The sequence below is a fragment of the Myotis brandtii genome, unplaced genomic scaffold (genome assembly GCF_000412655.1).
Source record: "Myotis brandtii unplaced genomic scaffold, ASM41265v1 scaffold86, whole genome shotgun sequence".
Taxonomy (NCBI): Eukaryota; Metazoa; Chordata; class Mammalia; order Chiroptera; family Vespertilionidae; genus Myotis; species Myotis brandtii.
Window position 1 is genome coordinate 1,126,466 of NW_005371503.1, and position 22,427 is coordinate 1,148,892.

The 22,427-nt window shown below is 41.9% G+C and overlaps 1 protein-coding gene and 1 long non-coding RNA gene across 9 annotated transcripts in view; one reads left to right on the forward strand and one right to left on the reverse strand.

The window, feature by feature from the left end:
- Positions 1-14,027, forward strand: part of DLG2 (discs, large homolog 2 (Drosophila)) — a 766,636-nt gene extending 752,609 nt beyond the window's left edge. For all 7 annotated transcript variants that reach the window (XM_014532211.1, XM_005884813.2, XM_014532212.1 and 4 more), the window contains 4 exons: positions 1,829-2,001; positions 4,161-4,270; positions 9,631-9,722; positions 11,632-14,027. In XM_014532211.1, the coding sequence (XP_014387697.1) occupies positions 1,829-2,001; positions 4,161-4,270; positions 9,631-9,722; positions 11,632-11,738 (482 nt within the window). In that variant the 3' untranslated portion in view covers positions 11,739-14,027. The remainder of the gene's footprint in view (positions 1-1,828; positions 2,002-4,160; positions 4,271-9,630; positions 9,723-11,631) is intronic.
- The window catches only part of LOC102261661, a 115,163-nt gene continuing 97,979 nt past the window's right edge, over positions 5,244-22,427 (reverse strand). Inside the window, exons 4-5 of one of the 2 annotated variants that reach the window (XR_001360327.1) lie at positions 6,761-6,933; positions 5,244-5,587 (exon numbers count right to left, since the gene is read on the reverse strand). This is a non-coding gene — a long non-coding RNA (uncharacterized LOC102261661). Of the gene's footprint in view, positions 6,934-22,427 lie in introns of both variants that reach the window. The other variant, XR_314639.2, reaches the window with a different exon arrangement.

Here is a 22,427-nt window from a genome sequence, read left to right on the forward strand (position 1 = left end):
TTATTGTAGATCATGCAGGGAGAACAAAGGGTGAAATATTTAACTGCAGCAGTGTTTGACTATATTCTGTGCAGTGAGAAAACCTGAAGTCATTTTCAAGGTCCACCATTTCTTACTTCTTTTCAGTCGGGTCAAGTTTCTAAACTTTCTCAATCTCCATTTTCTGGCTAATGAAAAGAAAATAGGATTCTACTGCGTCTCCTATCTACCTACTCCAGGACTTCTGTGAGGATCAAATGAGATGAGGCACGGGAAAACACTTCTCAGACATTTGGTGAAAATGTAAAATGTTTCCAACTGGCTGTAAAGCAAGTTGTGTTCCTGGGCTGAAGAAACTCCAAGGAGACTAGACACTAGAGCAGTGATTCTCAACCTTCTGGCCCTTTAAATACAGTTCCTCATGTTGTGACCCAACCATAAAATTATTTTCGTTGCTACTTCATAACTGTAATGTTGCTACTGTTATGAATCGTAATGTAAATATCTGATATGCAGGATGGTCTTAGGCGACCCCTGTGAAAGGGTCGTCTGAAGAAACTCCAAGGAGGCTAGTCGCTAGGGAGAGGAAGCCAGGCGTTGCTACGTGACATCATTACCTGGTGCCCACAGCGACCATTTCCGGTCTGGGCTGGTCTGGGCTGTGGGCTGCATTTTGTGTCATGGGGTCTTGGCAGCGTTGGCTGCGATTTGGTGGGCTGTCACTCCGGGGTGGTGGCAGGGCCTATGTCCCACTTGGGGGAAGCCGAGTGTTGCTTTGTTAGCACCAGGTCTTCAGTGCTAAAATTTCTTTGTAAATGGCCAGTGCACGTCACAGCAGCTCCTGCGTTGAGCGTCTGTTCCTTGGACAGTCAGAGGGACACTTAGTATATTAGCCTTTCATATATAGAGATTTTATATAAATATTTTGAATTTTTACTATGCCATAATTAAGCATCTTCTTTTATGGGTATTTTGGGTTTTCTCTGCTTTTCACTATTATGGAATTGTAATTAAATGTTAAAGTTATTTATAATTTATAAACTGGTATAATTGAACATCTTTCAAGATAAAATTTTATGTGTTGGCAATTTTTAATATAGATTCCTAGAAATACTATAGCTAAATCAAAGATTGGAAATATATTAACATTTTTTATTGATATTGATAATTGTTTGCTCTTCTCCTGTTACAAAGAATTTAGTCACCTCTAGGCACAATTAGAGTTGATGACTTTGAGTCCCACCTAAACTGTGATGATCTAATTTTATATATTTTCAAATTCCTGAATATATTTCTACTGTATGTCCTTTTTTTTTCCTGGTTATATGACACATTTTCTTGCTTCATTGCTTGTCCCATAATATTTTATTGTGATATTACATCACTGAGAATCTGGGTTTTGTAATTTTTCTTTATAAAATATTAAGTTTTTGTCCTGACAGGTAATAATTTACTGACAGATCAGCTTCTTCCAGTAATGATGGTGAAGATGGGTCTAGAGTAACTTTCCAAAATATGATCTTTCTGGGGCCACTGTATGACCTCTAGACTATCCATTAAGAAATGAAAGTGGAGTGAATGTAGTTCCCCTTATATGTTTCTCTTATCAAGAATCACAGCTCTGCACTGCCTGTTGTCTGATGCCTGAAAATAGTTGTTCCATAGATTTTGTCTAGTTTTATAGTTGTTTACAGTCGGAGGCTTAAGACTGGTACCTATGACTGTGCCATGGTACTTCATATTACATATTTTTATCTACTTATGTTGGGTGTGTAGTGGGGTAAATAAGTGTAAAGAAGTTTATGGGTGTCAATGTAAGATCTTCATGTTATTTTTTTGTTTTATAAAGATACTACAAGGCCAAAGCGTGACTACGAGGTGGATGGCAGAGACTATCACTTTGTCATTTCCAGAGAACAAATGGAGAAGGATATCCAAGAGCACAAGTTTATAGAAGCCGGCCAGTACAACGACAACTTGTATGGAACCAGTGTGCAGTCTGTGAGATTTGTAGCAGAAAGGGTATGTTCACCAACCATCGTACACCTCCCCTGCCGACGGGCCCCAGCTGGCAAACTGCATATTTTGGTCATTACTCTTTCCTGATTGCAGTTGTAAAGTTTGATGAAATAATCCTTTTAGACCTCTAAGCAAAGAATCACTTTAGAGCATGGTCATTAATCTTTGTTCTAATCTCAGTAAAATAAGCTGATGGACTTGAGGGGGCAAGGGTGGCGTATAAACATAAAGGCATTGAACAGCTTGAAGTTTATGAAGATTCCCTTTGTCCTTGACTTTGGTCCCAGTAAACAACATCGAACTTATTAAGGAAGCTTCATTACTCTTGGTGGTTTAGATCAGCATCCTCGAGTCTGTTTATTAGCAGGAGTTACGTCTTATCTCCCGGTGATCAAGAGAGAGAGATAGGCTGACTGCCTAGCCTACTACTGGCAAAAATTCCAACTTAAGGTTGCTGTTGTTGCTGCGATCGCCTCTCTGCTAATAATTTTAAGTGACTGGAAAGAGGAGAACATTCCAAAGAGAATAGGATAGAAAAGCACGTGAGTGTGGCTTTAAGATCTGCCTATAGAGACATCCAGATCTGTCAACAGAGAATTCATTTCATAAGAGGGGGAAAAAGAGTTAAGAGCCAATTATATTTGTTATATAATTGATATTTATTGTTGGGTTGAATACTGTTTTCTCCCTGTTGATGTACTGGTACAAAAATGAAGTAAGAAATTTAAATGTCTACCTAAGAATACACTAAGCAGCTGCATCTATTTCCCTCTCTCTCAAAAGTTAGTTTCTATAACATACTGTTTGTAATCGGTTTCCTGGAGAATCGCATCTAGTCTCCTCTTTGAACATAAAGATACAACCGTTGTTAACTCGAAATGTTCTGGCCAGTGAATAAATCACTTAGAAACTTTATGCAGCTGCTACACTTCACAGATAGCAGACTTGGAATCTATTACTTCTGTGGTAAAGGCTTGAACCATCTCAGTGCATTTCTCCTATTATAAGAGCTCAAGTATTCATGGACTCAGCTCATTTTCACTTAAATATTATAGATGAGTTGTTATCCCCTATTTAGGACTGTTTCTATCTGCATAATGTGCTTTTTCTCTTCTTGTGTAAAGTTCTGCCAGCATCAGAGTAATGAGGCCATTTCTCTCCAGGAGGTAGAATCCTATGTGTGGCAAATATATCTACTTTTCTAGAAATACTTTATAAAGCAACTCCTTGCTCTGAGCACTCATTGCAGTGGAAGCCAAGTTAAATGAGCTGTGCTTCTATTCATTAGGGTTTCTATTCATTAACAAACAAGAAATTTACATACCCTGTGCAAGCCTCTCTCTCAGCATTTAAGACACAAGATTTAAGGTACCTCTTGTTGTGAGTGTCCTCTGCTAGGCTGGGCATATCAAGGTCAGGATACATATAAGCACTCAGCAAATACTTATGGAATTATTCTAAATTCACATGATTACCATTCCTCCAAATTTACCATCAGGCGGGATGAGACAATGAGGTGTCTGTTTATTCCAACCAACAGCTATGTGAGTGCTCAAGATTTGTGTTTCCATCCTCCTAACACTGAGACTTTGGGCAAGTTCGTTCATATTTCTAAGCCTTAGTCTTCTCTTCTGTAAAATGCAGTTGATAATACCTACCTCACAGATATGGGAATTTCTTCTTGACAGTTGTCTTCAGAGATGGTTTCCGAGCTTTGTGAGAATAGACCGGTCACATTACATATGTCTACATATCTTCTCTGGACAAAGCATCAGATATTTATTGGGGAGATGGATGCACCATGCAGTGTGCAGATGATGTTTTATTGAGTTGTACGCTTGAAACCTGTATGGTTTGCGAACCAATGTCACCCCAATAAATTCCATTAAAAAGAAAAGAAAACAGTTAACTGAGATAACACATGTGGAATGTCTATCCCAAGGGCAGACACTTAGTAAGGGAGTGATAATTATTAGTCATGGCAAGCATTCAGGAATCACCTATGTAACAACTTTTACTTGTGCTTTGCAGCGATCCTTCTCAACCCTGAGAAATCCATTATCCCTTATCTTCCCCTAACACACTTGCATTGTTTTTAGTGGCTGTTGGATTATGATCACTTTTTCTGGATTAACTCCATATTTTTCTTCTCTTTCTACCAGGGCAAACACTGTATACTTGACGTATCAGGAAATGCTATCAAGCGGTTACAAGTTGCTCAGCTCTATCCCATTGCCATCTTCATTAAGCCCAAGTCTCTGGAACCTCTGATGTAAGTGGAGGCCACTGGAGGTCTTCATCTGGCCCCCTGTTCCATATGACACAGTTCTGTCACAAATGCTTACAAAGGGGAAATGCCATTATTGATTTTTTTTAAGCATTCCCTTTTTTTTTAAAGCTGTATTAAAGTTTTTTGAGTCACTACAGACATGTCAGTAATTCCTTAAAATGTCTTCAGTAATGCTTCTTGACTTTTATTTTCATTTCACAAGTTGTTTTGTATGTGTATGTGTGTGATTGTTTGGTTGTTATTTAATTTGGTTGTTTGGTTTGGTTTTCCAAATGATAGACAGTATCATCTTCTAATTGTTTCTTACTTCTGAGAGCAGTTCCATTGGTAAATCTTTTTAAATGTGTGGATTTTTATCAAAGGAGTGGACAATATTTTAGACTCTTTTCATTGGCATTTCATTTTGTTGTATCACAGAATTCTTACGTTACTTAATTAGAACCTCATGAATATAGACCACTATCCTTTATAGGGAGTTTCTTCATGGCTTTGCAGTAAAATGTCTATTACTTAAGCCAACAGCTCCACGTATATGAACAAGGGGTAAAATACCTTATATTATTCTTTTAATTTTCAGAAGACTTGTAAAATATCTTCCTTCAAAAGTCACTAAACAAATTGGGCAGATATTCCTGATCTGACTTGACTACAAAGTAACATATTTCCTTTGGCAGTTTAATAGAAATTGTGGACATTACTTTATAGATAACTTCCGTACAAAAATGAGGCTGCAGTCGCCATAAAGGTAGCAGAACAAAGAGGCAAAGAGCAGGGACTTGAAAATTGATCAGGCCAGGATTGGTTCTTAGCTTTGCCACTGGTCAGTTCCATGACCTTGAGTTCCTCACCTCTAAACTTGGCACATTAAGAACATATACCTCATAGAGCTAGAAGAATGGTTAAACAAGATCATGAATGTAAAGTTCTTCATACAGTCTTTGGCATATGGGAAGCACTCTCTAAATAGTAGCCATTATTGCTATGAAATATGTCAAGTTACCTTGTTATAAATGGAATAAAGCTATATGATATTTGATCATCATAAAACATATGAACAGTACAGTGCCTTTTCCAAGAGGTCGCAAGAGCTTTGCTTAAATATGCCTCCATTTGGGCCTCAAGACTTCAGGGTATCTGACAGGCTGCAGAAGTGAACCACAAAGTTCTGGAAAACAGTGTTCATGGAAAGATCAAAGAAATTACTTACTCCCAGAGGTGAACACAGTTGCTTGCAGAGGCTATCGACTACCTGCTCTACCATCTTCTCTGAGGATGAAGAGATGAAGCAAGTTGCAGTAGCTGGAATTGCAGCCCAAGAGAATTCAGTTAAATATATAGTGGGTCTCTGAGGAAATTGCCAGAGTGATATCTTAAAAGCAGACTATATTCTCATAAATAAAAGATGGGCAAAGTTTTTATCAGGGTCCAAAAATAAAATAAGGAGATCGCCAGCAATTCAGCTCTGTGAATTTATGTGTTAAATTTTAACATAAAGAGCTTTGCCCATAGTTGGCACATGGAAAAATCTGGGTTAACAATAAAATAGTGGTTCTTGATCATATTATCCCCGATAGCATGTATTAAATTTCCCCTCATATAGGATACTGTGTGGCATATTGCACAAAGTGAATTAAGCAACCACAAATTTCATTATGTAAAAGTAATTTATAATCTTTAAAGAGCCTCATAAATTTTATGAGCAATGCTAACATTAAGAAGAAGAATAGAAAAATAGCCCTCACATCCTGGGAACAGCATCTTAAAAGCCTGTTTCATAAATAGAAAAATAAGTTTCACATCATCAACAGACAGTGGGATAAATGGCTCCTAGGAAGTGAGGCCTGAGGGAGAAATAGCAGTTGCACATTTGGGTCCACATGAGATTGGGAGACAGTCCCATCTGGTGCTCAGTAGGTCTACTTCCTTCCACAACTATGAGATGACTTATTTCGTTTTGCCTTAAGGCATTGTCACAGCCACTTATCACCAAGGAAAATTAAACATACTGAAGGCTGGATTCCTCAATGAGGACCAGGAATCTGTCAGAGTGGCTGCAGCCACATCCATAAGTCTCCAGTGCAGTAGTGGAGACATTCCAACCAACGTGCCCTCATTCATAAATGCGGAATGTGTACTTTCCAGTTCCGTTTTCCAAGGGTTTTACGTCAGGGGCAAGACTGTCCTGAGTCGCTCACACCCCAGGAGGAGTGAAGGCTAGGTCAGCCGGAACAAGAGCATGGCAGCTGTCACATTCAGGCATTGATACATCATCACACATTTTCTCAAGCGCATCTTCCACATCAAACCACAGAGCTTATCAGCACACACATGGCTGACTCTCCAGAGAAGCATGAAATGGAGGAAGTGTTTGAAAGAGATGTTCTTTTTATAGTGTGCCCCTGTGACTTCTGTCCCTGCCCCACCCCATGGCAATGAGAAGCCTTCGCCTTGCCACCCCCAATGTGCTCTTACCTTTTTGCTCCTATGATGGCCTGTTTCCACTTCTGTCTTTAACTGTGACATAATTATATTTCCTTGTCTAGCTGTCCATTCATTCATTCATCCACTTATTCTTTCAATGTGTTGAGTCAGGCTCCTTGCCACATGCTGATAAACAAGCCATGGTCTCTGCCCTTGAAGAACTCCTAGGTTAGGCAAAAAAAAAAAAATCATATCTTAGAGAATTAAAAACCTAAATTTAGTCATTGCTACAAAAAGTACAAAGGGAATTCCGAGAAGACAGACCAGCATGGGCCAGGGAAGTCAAAGAAGATCCCGAGCTACATGATTCCTTGACATCTGGAGAAAAACACTGTCTTCCTGTGTAATGTATCCCTTCATTTAGCCCAGCATGTTCTGCACCCGAGAGTGACAGCCACGCACAGCTTCTAGGGCTTGTGCTATTTGGGAGGAGGATCATAGATACCATCCCTCAGAACAAGATGAGTTTATTTCAACAGCAGGAATTCAGGAAATTCCCATTTCTTTATACTGCAGCCATCAGCATCATGTCCAGAATCATGTTAATGATTCTGACTTTGGTTTGAATTTTTTTTTTCAAATAAGTCTCTTTTGAAAGAGTCTTGGTATAATAGAAGGTCTGTTTGATTTAAAAATGGTTAAAAAAGCAAACAAACCTTGAGTTCTTGCATCAGATTTACTCTTTATTAAATGTACAACCTTAGGCAAGTCTCTCTACTACTTCAGGCCTCAGTTATTTGCTCTGAAAAAAAGGAATCGACTAAGACCATGTGTTCCAGACTCAGATCTCTGGCTTCCTAAGTGGCATGCAAAGGCAGCAATACTTTCGAAATTCTACACCCATCTGGTCCACACATCCCAATGGACCAACTAAACATCTTTGCTCTTGGCCGGACTTCTATCAGTCCAGTGCAGTCAACACTGGTATTCTTATGATGATCAGAGGCAATGACTGGCAGGCTTTGATTAATAAATGTTTTTGATTTTAAAAACATGGAAAGATAAAATGTGTATTTAAAAAGTGTAATTTGGTAGGCAAAAAAAAAAGATAAAATAATGTGTATTTAAAAAGTGTAATTTGGTAGGCAAAAAAAAAATTAATACTAGAGGACATGGGAAGACAAAGCTGCCACTGGTTAGGGATCAGGAGATTAGGTTATTTTCCATTTTTCTCTCACCTCAATTTGCCCTTGAGACTACTAGTCGGTTGGATTTAAATAAACTTACAATGATTAAGCAGTACTTATATACAGTTAATGATTCACCAATGGTTGACAGGCCAACAGAAAGAAAGGGACAGAGAATCTCAGGCATAATTCCTTTACAGCCCATTCTATCAGAACAAAAATAAGCAAATTGAGCATTAGAGATTGTTCCTTAACAAGCGCCTCTATCCTGGCTCACTATTTGGTAGTACTTGCTTGCAGTCTATTTGAAAATATTTTGGAACCAGCACTATGGATTGTTACACTCCCTCTATGTTCACTTTAATTCAAGCCTTCTTCAGCAGCTCCTTGAGATTCCATCTGATTATAAAAACAGAGAAAGTTCAGGGCGCTGGTTGCTACAGACATGCCTTGCCATTTGTAAAAGTTGAGCAGCAAGAGCTGCAGAATGCCTTTCAGCCTGAAAGATACACACACCTACCCAGCCAGAGTGGCTCAGTTGGTTGAGTGTCATCCTGTTCACCAAAAGGTTGCCAGTTCAATTCCCGATCAAGGCACATACCTAGGTTGTGGCTTCAATCCCCAGGTCAGAGCATGTACGGAAAGCAACTGCATTGATGTCTCTCTCTCTCTCTCTCTCTCTCTCTCTCTCTCTCTCTCTCTCTCCCCTCTCCCCTCTCCCCTCCGCTCTTCCTCTCTAAGCAGTCCTCAGGTGAGAAGAAAAAGACACCCGTGCCTAAGGGGCCTTCACCTCTCCTATAACTCTTTGGAAGCACTTTCTGTGTTTCTCCACTCCACATGGTTTCTGCTGCACATTAAAGTTGAGCAGCAGCTCTTGGGAAGGATGGGGGAGTCGAGAAATCAAAGCTTTCTGAGGGGTCAGGACCTGAGAACAGCTAAGTCATGTTCCCTCAGATGTAATGAGGTCCAAAATGCTGTGATGTACCTTCCCTTCTGGCCAGCTCTCTGCTCCCTCTGACCACCCTGAGAAGATCTTGTTCAATTCTACGGCCCACATTTAAAAGAGATCTAGATAGACTAGAACAAAGTCCAAGGAAGGTTAGGATTCGGAAATCATATCCAAGGAGAGAATAGATGAAGGATGTAGGACAGTTTCTTCTGGAGTGGAAACCTCAAGGCACACTGGAGGGCTTGATTTCAAGACCCTGGTGCCTGTCGTAGGGGAAGGAAGTTTAGCCCTACCCTGTGGGGCTGCAGAGGGCAGAACAGGGACCAGTAACTGGAAATCGTAAGGAGACAGGTCTGCTTCAACCCACTGTGGGGCCAAGAGATTGCAGGGGAGAGAGTGAGCTATTCTGAAGGAGTGGAAACCTCAAGGCACACTGGAGGGCTTGATTTCAAGACCCTGGTGCCTGTCGTAGGGGAAGGAAGTTTAGCCCTACCCTGTGGGGCTGCAGAGGGCAGAACAGGGACCAGTAACTGGAAATCGTAAGGAGACAGGTCTGCTTCAACCCACTGTGGGGCCAAGAGATTGCAGGGGAGAGAGTGAGCTCCTGGGAAGGAGTCCTTGTTGCTAAAAATTATTCCAGCAAAGATGAGTCCCAAATGAAGACTAGGAAGCTGCTGCTAAGATTACACTAAGTCTCCTGCAGGACTCATTTTTGCCAGACATTTTAATTTTTCAGGGTTTGAATAGTCCCTGTGCGTTCTAATACTAAATCCTCATTTTCCCAGGGAGATGAACAAGCGTCTCACAGAGGAACAGGCCAAGAAAACCTACGATCGTGCAATTAAGCTAGAACAAGAATTTGGAGAGTATTTTACGGGTAAGTTCTTTCTAAAAAATTTTTTCAATTACAGTTGACATAGAGGGTGGGGCAAAAGTAGGTTTACAATTGTTGGTATGGGAAATCTGTACAATAATTAATAAGAATAAACTGTTTTGCATCCTCATAACTGTAAACCTGCTTTCGCCTCACCCTGTACATATTATATTAGTTTCAAGTGTACAATAGTGACCAGACATTTATATAACTTACAAAGTACTCACCTCGATAAGTCTAATACAGGTAAGCTCATTTCCCCTTGAACTGTAATAAAGGAGATAAATTGCCTGACATTTGGCATATTGAGGGCCTGGTATATCTGGGCCCCAAAACCTTCCTGCTGAGAATCCCTAATTTCCCTCTGCTTTACCCATTTGCTTCGGACTCTGGATTCCCCCTGCTCTGAATTAAGCTGCAGCCAGCTCCCAAGTTCCCAGGGGCCCTATCCAAAGCCAGGGACGCCAGATGCCACTGAGCTACTTCCTGCTACTAAGGACAGTTTAGGCATTGATACTTCATTAAAACTTGAAAAAAGAAACATTGAGGGCTCAAAATGTGCACTGTCCAAAGCAGTCACTCTAGAGCAGCAATCTCAGGGCCTCCAACCTCCGCTTCAGTGACCTGGAGGTCGGCCTCCCCATTAGCACATGTGAACTAGAATCTTGAAATACTTCCTTGTGTTTCAATTAATTCCCTGTCCAAACAAAACTATTTTTTTTTCTTTTTAAATATTTCCTTGGAAACATGAAGTTTGGGGAATAAAGGATGATTTTTTTTTATCTTGGGTATCCTGGGTTCTCTCATATATATATTCATGAAACATTGATCAAATCCAAAGAGTGAGCAACATTTGTGGAATTTGCCTTACAACTGATAGTTTGAAAACAAGAACTTTCCTCCTGAATAACCTTACGTGAAGTTAGATATTTTCTTTTTTATCTTACTCAGAATAGAATACACCAGTGGCTTAGCAGTTTGCAAATATGTTGAATCGGGTAATCTTAGGTAAAATTTCTAATAACAAAGATAAGAGTGGTGTTTCATCCTAAAAGAGCATCCAGGTAAGATCATCAAGTCAAAACAATGTATATTTGACAGTGGCTAATATTTGGGCGTACAATACAATAATCAATACATTCTGAAGAGTGTTTTTAAAAACCTAAACCATGTTTCAGTAGCAATTTATTTCTAAGCCCTACTGTAATAAGGATAGTACTGATGTGTTTTAGAGATGTAGCTACAAGATAGTGTGTGTCCCCCCCCCCCAGGAGATAATAAAATGTACTTAAATCTAAGTGACTTGGTATTTTAGTAATACACAGTTCATCATTTTGTTTATGTTTCCTCCTATTTATGTTTCTTATAAGTACTTACCATAAGATATTCTCAATTTGAGTATGTAGGGTAAAAATTCATGTTACCAGATTACTTGGAGAATGAATGGGATTTCCTTTTAAGTTTTGGGGGCTGAGGAGGTTAACTAAAGTTTCTTCCAAGAACTTTATTATTTCCTCTGTGTCTAAGTAAGTACAGTACAGACATATAAGGCCAACTTTCCTTAATAAATGGGGAGCTCTCAATCTGAAAAATTGATTGATACCTACCTCAGGGCATGGCCCAGAGTAGCTACTCATAAAATGCAAATAAATGGATGATTCACTGTCCAGAACAACAGACAGACATGTAGAAAGGGGAAAGATTGTGTTGCATTTCTTGCTGATCCAGAACATGCCTTGAAAAGCACTTTTTTCATCATTGATGTGCCCTTGCTTAAGTGAATTTTCTGCTTTTTCTTACTAGTGAAAAGTCACACTCAGTTTCCTGATGAGTTTGTCTATCACTGATTTGAGCTTCCACTGTGTGATTGATGATTGATTCCTAACGCCGGGTGCATTTGCTTTCGTTCTAGCTATTGTCCAAGGAGATAGCTTAGAAGATATATATAACCAGTGCAAGCTTGTCATTGAAGAGCAGTCTGGGCCTTTCATCTGGATCCCCTCAAAGGAAAAGTTATAAATTAGCTACTGCACTCTGACAACGACAGAAGAGCATTTAGAAGAACAAAATATATATATAATATTACTACTTGGAGGCTTTTATGTTTTTGTTGCATTTATGTTTTGCAGTCAATGTGAATTCTGATGAATGTACAACACAAACTGTGTGAAGCCATGAAGGAAACAGAGGGGCCGAAGGGTGGGACAGAAAAGACGCTGCGGTGTGCAGGAAGGCTTTGGTTTGCTCAAGGGGCCAGGCGTAGGGATGAACCTCTGACGGGCTTGGTGCCCAAGCTGGGCAGCCTCCTCACCCAGCAGATGTCCAGAGCCGACTTAGCTGCTGAGCTCTCTGTATTTTTTTTTTTTTTTTGCTTTAAAGAAAAGTTGCCAGCACTTGAACTTCACCAACCTTCCCATTACCCACACCTGTAATTGGTCCACTTTGACTTTTTATATGCACATCCTTTGATTTCTTAACGAGCAAAGGAAAGAACGAAGGAAAAAAAAAAGAAAGGAGTCCCTTTGGAGACGGCATAATACCAGGGAAGGATGTGCGTGTAGTTTCTTTGACTGGCACCTGCAAAGACGAGCATTTCATAAAACTCACGAGTGTATGGAGGACTGACCCTACAGAGAAGAGGGGGTTCCACCTGGGTTAGCTTCATGATTGTTTATTGTCTATTTTGCCATTTATAAAGTGAAAGAAGGCACTAAAGATGAGAATAATTTATACAATAAAAATATATTAAATGTATAGAAACACATTTCTATAGGTTAAAAAAGTTTTGTGAAATATTTTGTAAAGACGAATTAATGGAAAGACGAACTGTATGCACTACCTGCAGATTATCAAATTCAAGAACTGAACATTGCACTCTCCCTTCTGTTGCCAATGATCCACTAAGAGCATCTGAGTTCCTTCCAAGTCTGACACAGACTTCTCCTTTACTCACCTCCCATGACCTCCCTATCCTATTAGTGACAGACTCTCATGGAGCACATCCTTTAATGAGTTGCCCTCATGGATATTTTTTGGAAGACATTTGGTTAATGCATTTTAAAGCTGATGGCTTTCAGAGACAAACTCATACCAACAAGCTAAAGGGAAGTTTTTGCTTTTCTCTTGATAAACAACCTGGGCCTGCCATGCAAATAGTTGAATAACTTTGTTCCTAGTTACTTACATACAATTCTTAAAGGGTCATGTAGTATTTTGGCCAATCATGAGTAATTAGGACACTTTAATTTGTCTGTTTCACAAGTAACGGGTTTTCTAACAGCCAGAGATGCTAGAGTCATAGAGAGATCTGTCCCAAGATGCACTATTTCTTTGAGGAAGAGAGAGAAAGGGAATTATCTGGTTGGGGTTGAGGGGTGCAGACTTGTTTCTGTATACAGGGCAAAGAGAAAGAACAATAAGGAAAGACAACTAATGACTTAGAGGTCAACCAATTAAACTGCCTTTCTTGAGGGCTGCACCTGGACCAAGTTTATTTTTTAGCGATTATAATAATGATTTTTTTTAAAAGAAAGGAACCTCCCAAAGCCTATATCCTACATTAGAGCTGGTGGTGACATTAGCTTTGCTTGTGCCCAAGGTGTTTAGAGAGAGACTTTTCTGTAATCTCAATAACCACTCAACTCTGGGTTCTATGCACGCCCAGACTCAGCCCCATCGCCTTATTCCTGGGGTACATCCAGACCTGGCAGGAATTCTGCCACACTGTGCAGCAAACCAGCATGCAGGCTGGGGTGGGAAAGCAAGAGACAGAGCCATCAGCGGTGGTGGGGCTTTTCACAGGAAGAACATTAGAGCTCAGAATGAGGGTCTCTTTCCAAAAACAGGCGGTGTTCATCTTACACTAACTACCACTCTCTGCCTGGCTGCAGTCACCAAAACAAACACAGAAAAGCAAAATCATGCATCTACCTGTAGTCTTGAGGCTGCCTTTGCTAATGAAAGGGCTGGCAATGTACTTACCCTCTAATGAAAGTTAAATTTCTAGAAATCCCCTTAGATTGCTCAAAGTGTTAAAGAGGTGACCACATTTGCCATTAGCCAGTTTCAGGTCGAGGTCTCCTTTCATCGATATTGCTCCCAGACCTTTCCTGCCACCAGAATGCCATTCCTGGTCCCAGCTCTATCTTTAGGCCACCATGATTACTCCTTTGGTTTCTCAACTGAGCATGCAACCATTTATTTAAAGGACTGTCATTAACGAGTAGATGTTTCCGCGGGTCGTGCGATGTGCTTTTCATTTAATATTAAGTATTGTTGTGGCTGAGTACAATCAAACTGAACCACCAACCCTTGGTTTTGTAGTAATATATTTATTTATTTTCCTAGTGTAGATGCTTTCAGACTAGAATTGGCATTTGCACTGATTTTTTATGTAGATTTATATAAATATATATACATATATATTTGCTTGAAGAATCACCAAGCAAATTGGTGAGAGGGTCTTTTCCTATAGAATTTACACCTCCATTTGTTGTGTTGTCTTGCGCCTCCCAACGTTGAGGTCTCTATGGCTCCAGTGAACGGGTGTATTTTGCAGCAAACCTGACAACTCGTGTGGAAACGGCAGGAGAGTTACCCAGATCACATCTGGTGCCGATGCACTTGGAGCCTGGGGCCAGACTGGTGCTAACACTGCAAACTTTGTCCGGAGCTCTCTCCAATCTGAAGGCTTGCTGGGGGCGCAATGTCACCTTCCCATGCTGGGCCCTTTCGGAAAAGTGCCAGATCGTGTCACTGGTGCTATTTTTCATGCTCTGGTACAATGTGTAGCACCACGGGGGTCTCAGCTTTACCAAATTCAAAACCCCACTTGTCAGCTAATTGCAGGGGCATCTGTTTTTTGCTCTTCTCCCGTGGGATTTGTCGGCCACCTCTTTGCAGGCCTTTTCTCCCAGCCCCAAGTTCTTGGGTCGGCTCCATGTGTTTAGTGAGCCCATCTTTACGAAGCTGCACTCAGGTGCCTGTGAGCTGTCTCAGATCCCACTGCCAGCCCTAAAGGACTCGAAGCCAGGGAAGAGCTCTCCGCTCCTCTGGCTCTCACCTCTGGTTCTTTCTCATTCTTCCTCTGCTCTCCCCCTTCTCTTTCCATCTCATTCCATCGATGTTCTTGTGTACCTCTCCTTTGAGCCTTCCTTCCCAGTCTTTTCTCCTCCCCTTTATTACCCATCTCTTTGTCTATCTCTTCTTTATTCTGTCTCTTTCCCCTTCTTATTCCTCTTCCCCTCCTTTCCCACTTTTTTTTAATTTCAGAGAGGAAGGGAGAGGGAGAGAGAGATAGAAACATCCATGATGATAGAATTATTGATCGGCCGCCTCCTACACTGGGGAACAAGCCCACAACTCAGGCATGTGCCCTGACCAGGAACCGAACTGTGACCTCCTGGTTCATAGGTCGATGCTCAACTACTGAGCCACATTGGCTGGGCTCCTTTCCCGTTCTTTCTCTTTTCCTCACATTTCTGGTCATTTCCTCTCCAATACCACACTTCTTAATGTTTCTGTCCTATAAGGGCTCGTGGCTGATTCAGACAGCAAGTCCATAAGCTGGACTAGTGACACAAATACTTGGCGTCACCATTTCACCTACGCAGCCCAGAAGGCAACGCTGAGCATGAGGTCCTGCCCCACTGAGCCAGCCTGCACCGCTGACCTGGCAGTGACGCTGCATGTGCTCTGGGCTCTGCGGCACCTGGGTGCCCCTCTGCCGGAAGGCTGGTCCAAAGCAAGCCCACTCCCAGCACCAGCCCGTGGCTCTAGGGACACTTCCTTCCAATAAAGGCAGACTCCGGCCCCAACAATTATTCTGACAGCAAAACTCTTCCTTCTCATTGAAGCCATGCCATCACCTTGATTTGGAGAAAGATTTTTTCCCCATTCATAAGCTCCCCCCCACCACCACCATTTTTATGTGAAATACCCTCCCGCCCTCTGCTTTTCAGCTGGTGAGATTGAATGGACTTACTGGTGAAATAACATCTTTTTGTTCCTGTCTTGGTCCTGCCTAAATTCCTACAAAAATATTTAAGTCAAGGACTCAGGCTAGTTCCTAAGTTTATTATAATAATTTGTCTCTCCTAGGGGGAAATAAGGGGACATTTCCCTTAAAGCATGTGGAGTACCTCCTGTGACAACTGATTAGCCAGAGAACTCTCTAGAGAATTCTGTGGCTAGACATTTTACTTCTGTGTACGTATGGTATATGGGGTATGTATGTCATGTATACACATACTACACTGGGTCTGAATGAATGTGGATGGAAACCCACACACTCGCTCCAGTCTGTAAATATCCTTCCTCACTGAAAACTGTGCTTCGGAAATCATGTCTTGTACAGCTGTGCAGTTTCTTGTAGCAGCTGAGGACAAGCTAAGATGGGTAGACAATTTAGACAAAGCTCATCTCCAAAAGAGAATTCAGAATCTCCCTAGCAACTCATGAGGACAGACAACCAACTGGCAAGGTTGACTCCCAATGGGATGGCAAACTTTTCTTCTCTCCTTTCTGAATTTGTGTTTCCTGAGTGAGTGCACCAGACTGTACCCTGGTTAGAGCCTTTCAATAGGACAGTTTCGTGCTTCTCTCGGACAGGATGTTCCTCCATCGAGCTACTGTAGTGCAGGATGGGAGGGAGGGGAAAGACTCCTTGCCTGGCTGGAGTTTACGGAGACACTGCACAGCTTACACTCCTGTTAAGTGTAAATATTCGACACTTCCATTCCATTTGTGTAAAAAATAAAGCACACACGATTATAAAATCAAGATGTATATTTCATACCCAGTGTGTCTGTGCATATTTATTGCGTGTTCAGCTGTGAGCAGTGGCCCTGTTGTAAACATGCTTGATAGAATGGTTATAAACATGTCATGGTTTTATCATCAGATATAAATATTAAAATATTTTATACATGATAGCAAATCCTTTCCTCCCAACACATAATTTGTCAGATTTCATAAAGAATAGAATCATTCATTTCTACTTTTATCCAATTTGTTCTGATTTCAGAGCTGGAGTTAGAATGGGCTTGCTCTGAGATGCTGGCCCTCCTGAGAGGAGCTGGAAGTGGTGCTTTTGCATATTTTAAAATATTTTGCTACCATCCTGCCCGCTTTTAACCAGGACTTTTGCTGAGAGCAAACAATGTATTAAAAGATTTTTTAAAGGCCCTCACATCTATATGAAATAATTAATTCCCCAGTTTCAAAATTGTGAAGTTCCAGAAGATACTAAAAATAGAGAAGAATACTTTTGTCTTATCAGATACTTCAGATGCCAAGAAATGTACAAATTGGAGAGATGTCACTATATGAACAGGACATTGGAGCCACAAAATAGTCCAGCTCTGATCTGAACATACCAAAATGGTCAAGTTTGGGAACCTGAATCTGCCAGATAAATTCTTCCTTCCAAGTTAACAAATGCTTTATCATAGTGACATTTACACACCACAGGTCTGACAGTTGGAGGACCAAGAAGAATTCCTCCATGGAAGGGGTGAAATTTCACCAGCAAAGCGATCACTTTGAAGTATGTTTTCCTTTATGGTGAGCTCTCATATAATTGGATCAGCCATTCAGGAAACCAGGCCTGTTGATCAGACTGCCTTGGCCATCACTGTGAGCCCACAGCAGTCTCCACCCGAGGTCCTGTCACAGTCCCTGGTGCTTGGTGACTGAGCAGAGCCATCGAGGGCAGTGTGGGACTGTTGACTGAGGCTGCAAGCCTAATGCAGGCCTCACATTTTGACAGTTATTCGATTTTTAACATTTACACAGTCTCACCAGGGTTAATATGGATGGTATACACCAACCAGATTCACTCCATAATGGCTGCATTGGGGGGGGTCGGGGGGGTAAAATAGCTTTTGACAAATTTTTAAAAGAGGAAGGGAGAGAGAAAAAGAGAAACATTGATCAGTTGCTTCCCACACAAGCCCCAACTGGTGACCCAACCAGAAACCTGGGTATGTGCCCTGACCAGAAATTGAACCTGCCACCTTTGGGTGTACAGGATGACCCTCCAACCAACTGAGCCACACTGACCAAGACACTTTTGACTTTTGTGTCTTATTTCATTTCTATGCATGTAATTTTTTAAAACACAGTCACTCTAGGAGTCTCTAAAGCTAGAAATGGACTGCATATCTCTGAAGCTAAGAGGACCAACCAGATTCACTCCATAATGGCTGCATTGGGGGGGGGTCGGGGGGGTAAAATAGCTTTTGACAAATTTTTAAAAGAGGAAGGGAGAGAGAAAAAGAGAAACATTGATCAGTTGCTTCCCACACAAGCCCCAACTGGTGACCCAACCAGAAACCTGGGTATGTGCCCTGACCAGAAATTGAACCTGCCACCTTTGGGTGTACAGGATGACCCTCCAACCAACTGAGCCACACTGACCAAGACACTTTTGACTTTTGTGTCTTATTTCATTTCTATGCATGTAATTTTTTAAAACACAGTCACTCTAGGAGTCTCTAAAGCTAGAAATGGACTGCATATCTCTGAAGCTAAGAGGACCTACCTAAGAATCCATGGTCTTTGTAGATACTCTGAGACTAAACACATTCAGTGACAGAATTTAAAAGCCTCCGTGGGGCACAAAGCTAAGGAACATTGGTAGAGAGGCCACGAGCTTTCTCAGCACAACCAGAAGCACAGTCTTTGAAGTTCTCAAGGGGACAATGTCTTCCATGGGTGAGGACTGCTGGGTCTCACGACCCCACTCATTGTTCTTTGTGACTCACCTCTCCCTTAGGAACATCTCAGGAGGCGCCACTGCTATGATATAACACTATAAGTGGGAGTGAGTCACTGTGGGTAACTTGCAGGATTCTATAACTGTAAAGTCACCTTCCATGCAGATTCTGATGCAGTGGATGGGAGGAGCAGCCAAGAGAACCAAGTGATGCTGAGAATAGAGTGGCCAGGCCCTAATCTAAACTGCTGTTGAGCAGCCTGGCTGGCGGGGCTCAGCAGTTGAGCTTCGACCTATGAAACAGGAGGTCACAGTTTGATTCCCAGTAAGAGCATATGCCCAGGTTGCGGACTCAATCCCCAGTGTGGGGCTTGCAGGAGACAACAACAGCTGATCAATGATTCTCTAACATTATTGATGTTTCTATTTCTCTCCCCTCTCGCTTTCTCTCTGAAATGAATAAAAATATATTTTTAAAAATAAAAATAAAATAAATTGCTGCTGACCACCCACCAACGAGGGTCAGCAGACCAGTACTTTGTTAATGAAACTGAAATGAGAGTGCCTCACATGTAGTAAGGATAAATATAAATACTGTTTCATGTTGTTGTGTTGGGTGTAACTTGCATTTCCGGATATGCACTCAGCCAGCTCCAAGGGGCTACCTCTCTTGCTGAGAACTGCAGAACATTAAGCCCTGCTCTATGCTGCCTCCTCACTTTTCCTCACAGGCCCGAGTTTTAGAGTCACACAAGCCAATGCACAGACCCTCTTCACCCAACTGAGACAGCTAGTAAACTGTGAAACATACACCGCATACCTACTAAAGAGGACCAATATCAGGCAAGGCTCCAGACTGGAGCAAAGCAACCGCAGAGCTGGTGGCTCTTCCCAAAAGTCAACATACACCTGTTCTTTTCGATTTCCTGAGCCCTGGCCCACATTCTTCACAAGGGAAATCAAAATCTTGAGTTTAATTTGTCACAGTCTTTTATTTGATCATTTTAAGATTCTAGGTCAAATTATCATGACCCGATGGCCCATGGCTTATACAGTGTATGTTGCTTAGTCCTTTTTCTGTACCTAAATCATTTCTCTTCTGCCAAAATAATTCCCACAAGTAGCATTAACAAATTGGAGGTATTCTTGCATATGAGGAAAAAACAACTTAAAGGACAAATGATTTGCAACATGCTTCACAACTAATACCGACCCATCAGAACATCATTTGTCTAAACTACTCACAGCCAAAACAGCCAACCCTGAGAGAACCCCTGTCCCTGAAGAGAAACCCTGTCCTCTCCTGCCCTCCTGTCTAAGGCCTGTCTTCCAGGTTCTGGTTTCTGGTCTTATCTGGACCATTGACTCAGGTGATGTCTGCTCTTCCAGAGTTCCAAAGGATCGCCTGTGTGAAACTACAAGGCAGAAAGCTAATCCTCCAATGAGGCATAGATTTTATTTTAGCAAAATACAATGGACCTGACTTCCATCTAAAAGAAGAAGGGAATAAAAATACTTTATTTTCATGGGGGTGCCAGGCATTAAAGATCTTAACCCTCTGTGGCTTTAAATAGCAAATTATAATTAAGGATTCCTAGGTAACAGACTCAACAGTCCCTCAGAGAGAACAGCTGATTTCTATTCAGAAAAGAACATGAAACCAACAAGTTAAAAGGTTGGATCTTAATTGGAGTGTTTGCTTTCCACAGGCTACTCCTGCATCTTAGTGATCTCTCTGCAGAAATTCTGCATGTCACCGTGCTCCTTCATCGGGGATTTCTGGTATGTATAACCCCCAGATGAAGAAAATTTCTCCCCTCCGTCCTTCCAAACCCATTTCTCCTTACAATAGACTCATCCTAATGGACTACTGCCACCAAATCTGGCTTCAAGTCCACAGTCTTTTCCTTAACAATTGGTGGATTGGTTTTTCACTATCTGAAAATTTTCACAGTATAAAGTTATACGAAACACATCATATTTTAAACTTGGAGTCAATCAACACATTAAAATATGCAGTGTTTCAACCAACATTTCATGCAAAGAAAGGCCAGCAGTCGCTTAATTTAAGATGCCCTACAAAGAAAACATTAGGGGCAGGAACCAAGATGGCAGCGTAGGTAAACACCTGCACTCCCTGCCTCCCACAGCCACTTCAAAATTACAACTAAAATACAGAACAACCATCATGCAGAACCGCCTGAAAGCTGGCTGTATGGAAGTCCGACAACTAAACAGTAAAGAAGAAAGCACACTGAGACTGGTAGGAGGGACAGAGGTACTGAATAGGCTGGTCCTACACCCACTTGTACTGTTATTTTAATTGGGAACGAGGTCCTCTCTGCAGAGGCTGCCTGTGGGAGCAAGGGGTCCCAGCCCCACACCAGACTCCCAGCCCAGGGTTCCAAAGCTGGGAAGAGAAATGCCTGTAACTTCAGGCTGTAAAACTCAGCAGGGATTTGACTGGGGACACAGAGGCTGCCGGAGACTCAGGTGTTCCTTTTAAAGTAAGACACATGAACCTATAACTCAGACTCCATACCTATGAGTTTCAGTGCCAGGTGGCTCTTGGGGACCTAGACACATACAGGCAGGAAATGGATTGACTGGCATCAGGGCAGGAACTCCCAGGCAGCTTGCTCCCAAACAAGGGTGCTTGTAGAGGATATTTTTCCTGTGCTAGGACCTCCCTTCCCCAGGGCTGACTGGCAGCCATATCGCAGTTCAAGTCTGCTTGGCCTACACTGTTTGCTCCACCTTGGTGACTCCCTGAGACTCCACCCCATCCAATTTGCAACCCCACCCAACCTGATAGCACTAGCTTTTCCATATGAATGGCCTATCCCTGCTCAGGCTTCAGACTTTGCTGAAATCTCTCAAGCTGCAGCTGGCTTCAGCATGCCCCAAACCTATCAATAAAAGGCCCAAGAACTGGCACTACCATCAGCCTCCTTGCTTCACAGCTGGTCCTCACCTGGCATGTCCAAACCCAATACAAATAGCCCCTGTGGGGTGGCCCAGGCCGTGGCTGACTTTGCACCTCCCTAGAGGTCCTAGAGCCAATGCACCCTGCAGACAGCTTCAGACCATAGCACATCCATAAGCAACATACTCAAGAGGCAGACTCAGTGAGCACCAAAGCCCCACTGAAGCAAGTCCTGCTCCACAGGAGTGTTTCCTGCACAGTAGCTCTCCCACTGTGAGGAGCAGTTGCAGCTGGTCCTCACAGCCAATTGGCCTGGAGGTCAATTCCTCCCAGAGATGCCAACAGCAATCAAGGCTCAACTACAAGACTGTGCACACATCCCACACAGGGGCACACCTGGAGTGCCCAGTTCAGGTGACTGGACAGGCTGAGCCACTGGGCCCTACAGGACACCTACTTCACAAGGCCACTCTACCAATTCCAGGAGACATAGCAGCTCTACCTAATACTTAGAAACAAACACAGGGAAGCAGCCAAAATGCAGAGACAAAGAGACATGTCACAAATGAAAGAAATGGAACCAAGCAAACTACTGGATACAGAATTCAAAACCATGGTTATAGGTTACTCAAGGATCTTCATGAGAGCTCAAGGGACTTAGTGAAACTTCCAAGGATCTTAGTGAGCATGTCAAAGACATGAAAAAGGGCAGGTCAGAAATGAAGAATATACTAACTGAAATAAAGAATAATTTACAGAGATTCTAAAGTGAGGATTCTGAGAATCAAATCAACAATTTGGAATATGAGGAAGCAAAAAACACCCAATCAGAAGAGCAAAAAGAAAAAAGAATCCAAAAATATAAAGATAGTGTAAGGAGATACTATCTTCCCCTACCTGATGAAAGAAATAGACTTACAAGTCCAAGAAGCATGGAGAGTCCCAAGCAAGAGAAACCCAAAGAGGCCCACACCAAGACACATCATAATTAAAATGTAAAGGGTTAAAGACAAAGAGAGAATCTTAAAAGCAGCAAGAGAAAAGCAGTCAGTTGCCTACAAGGGAA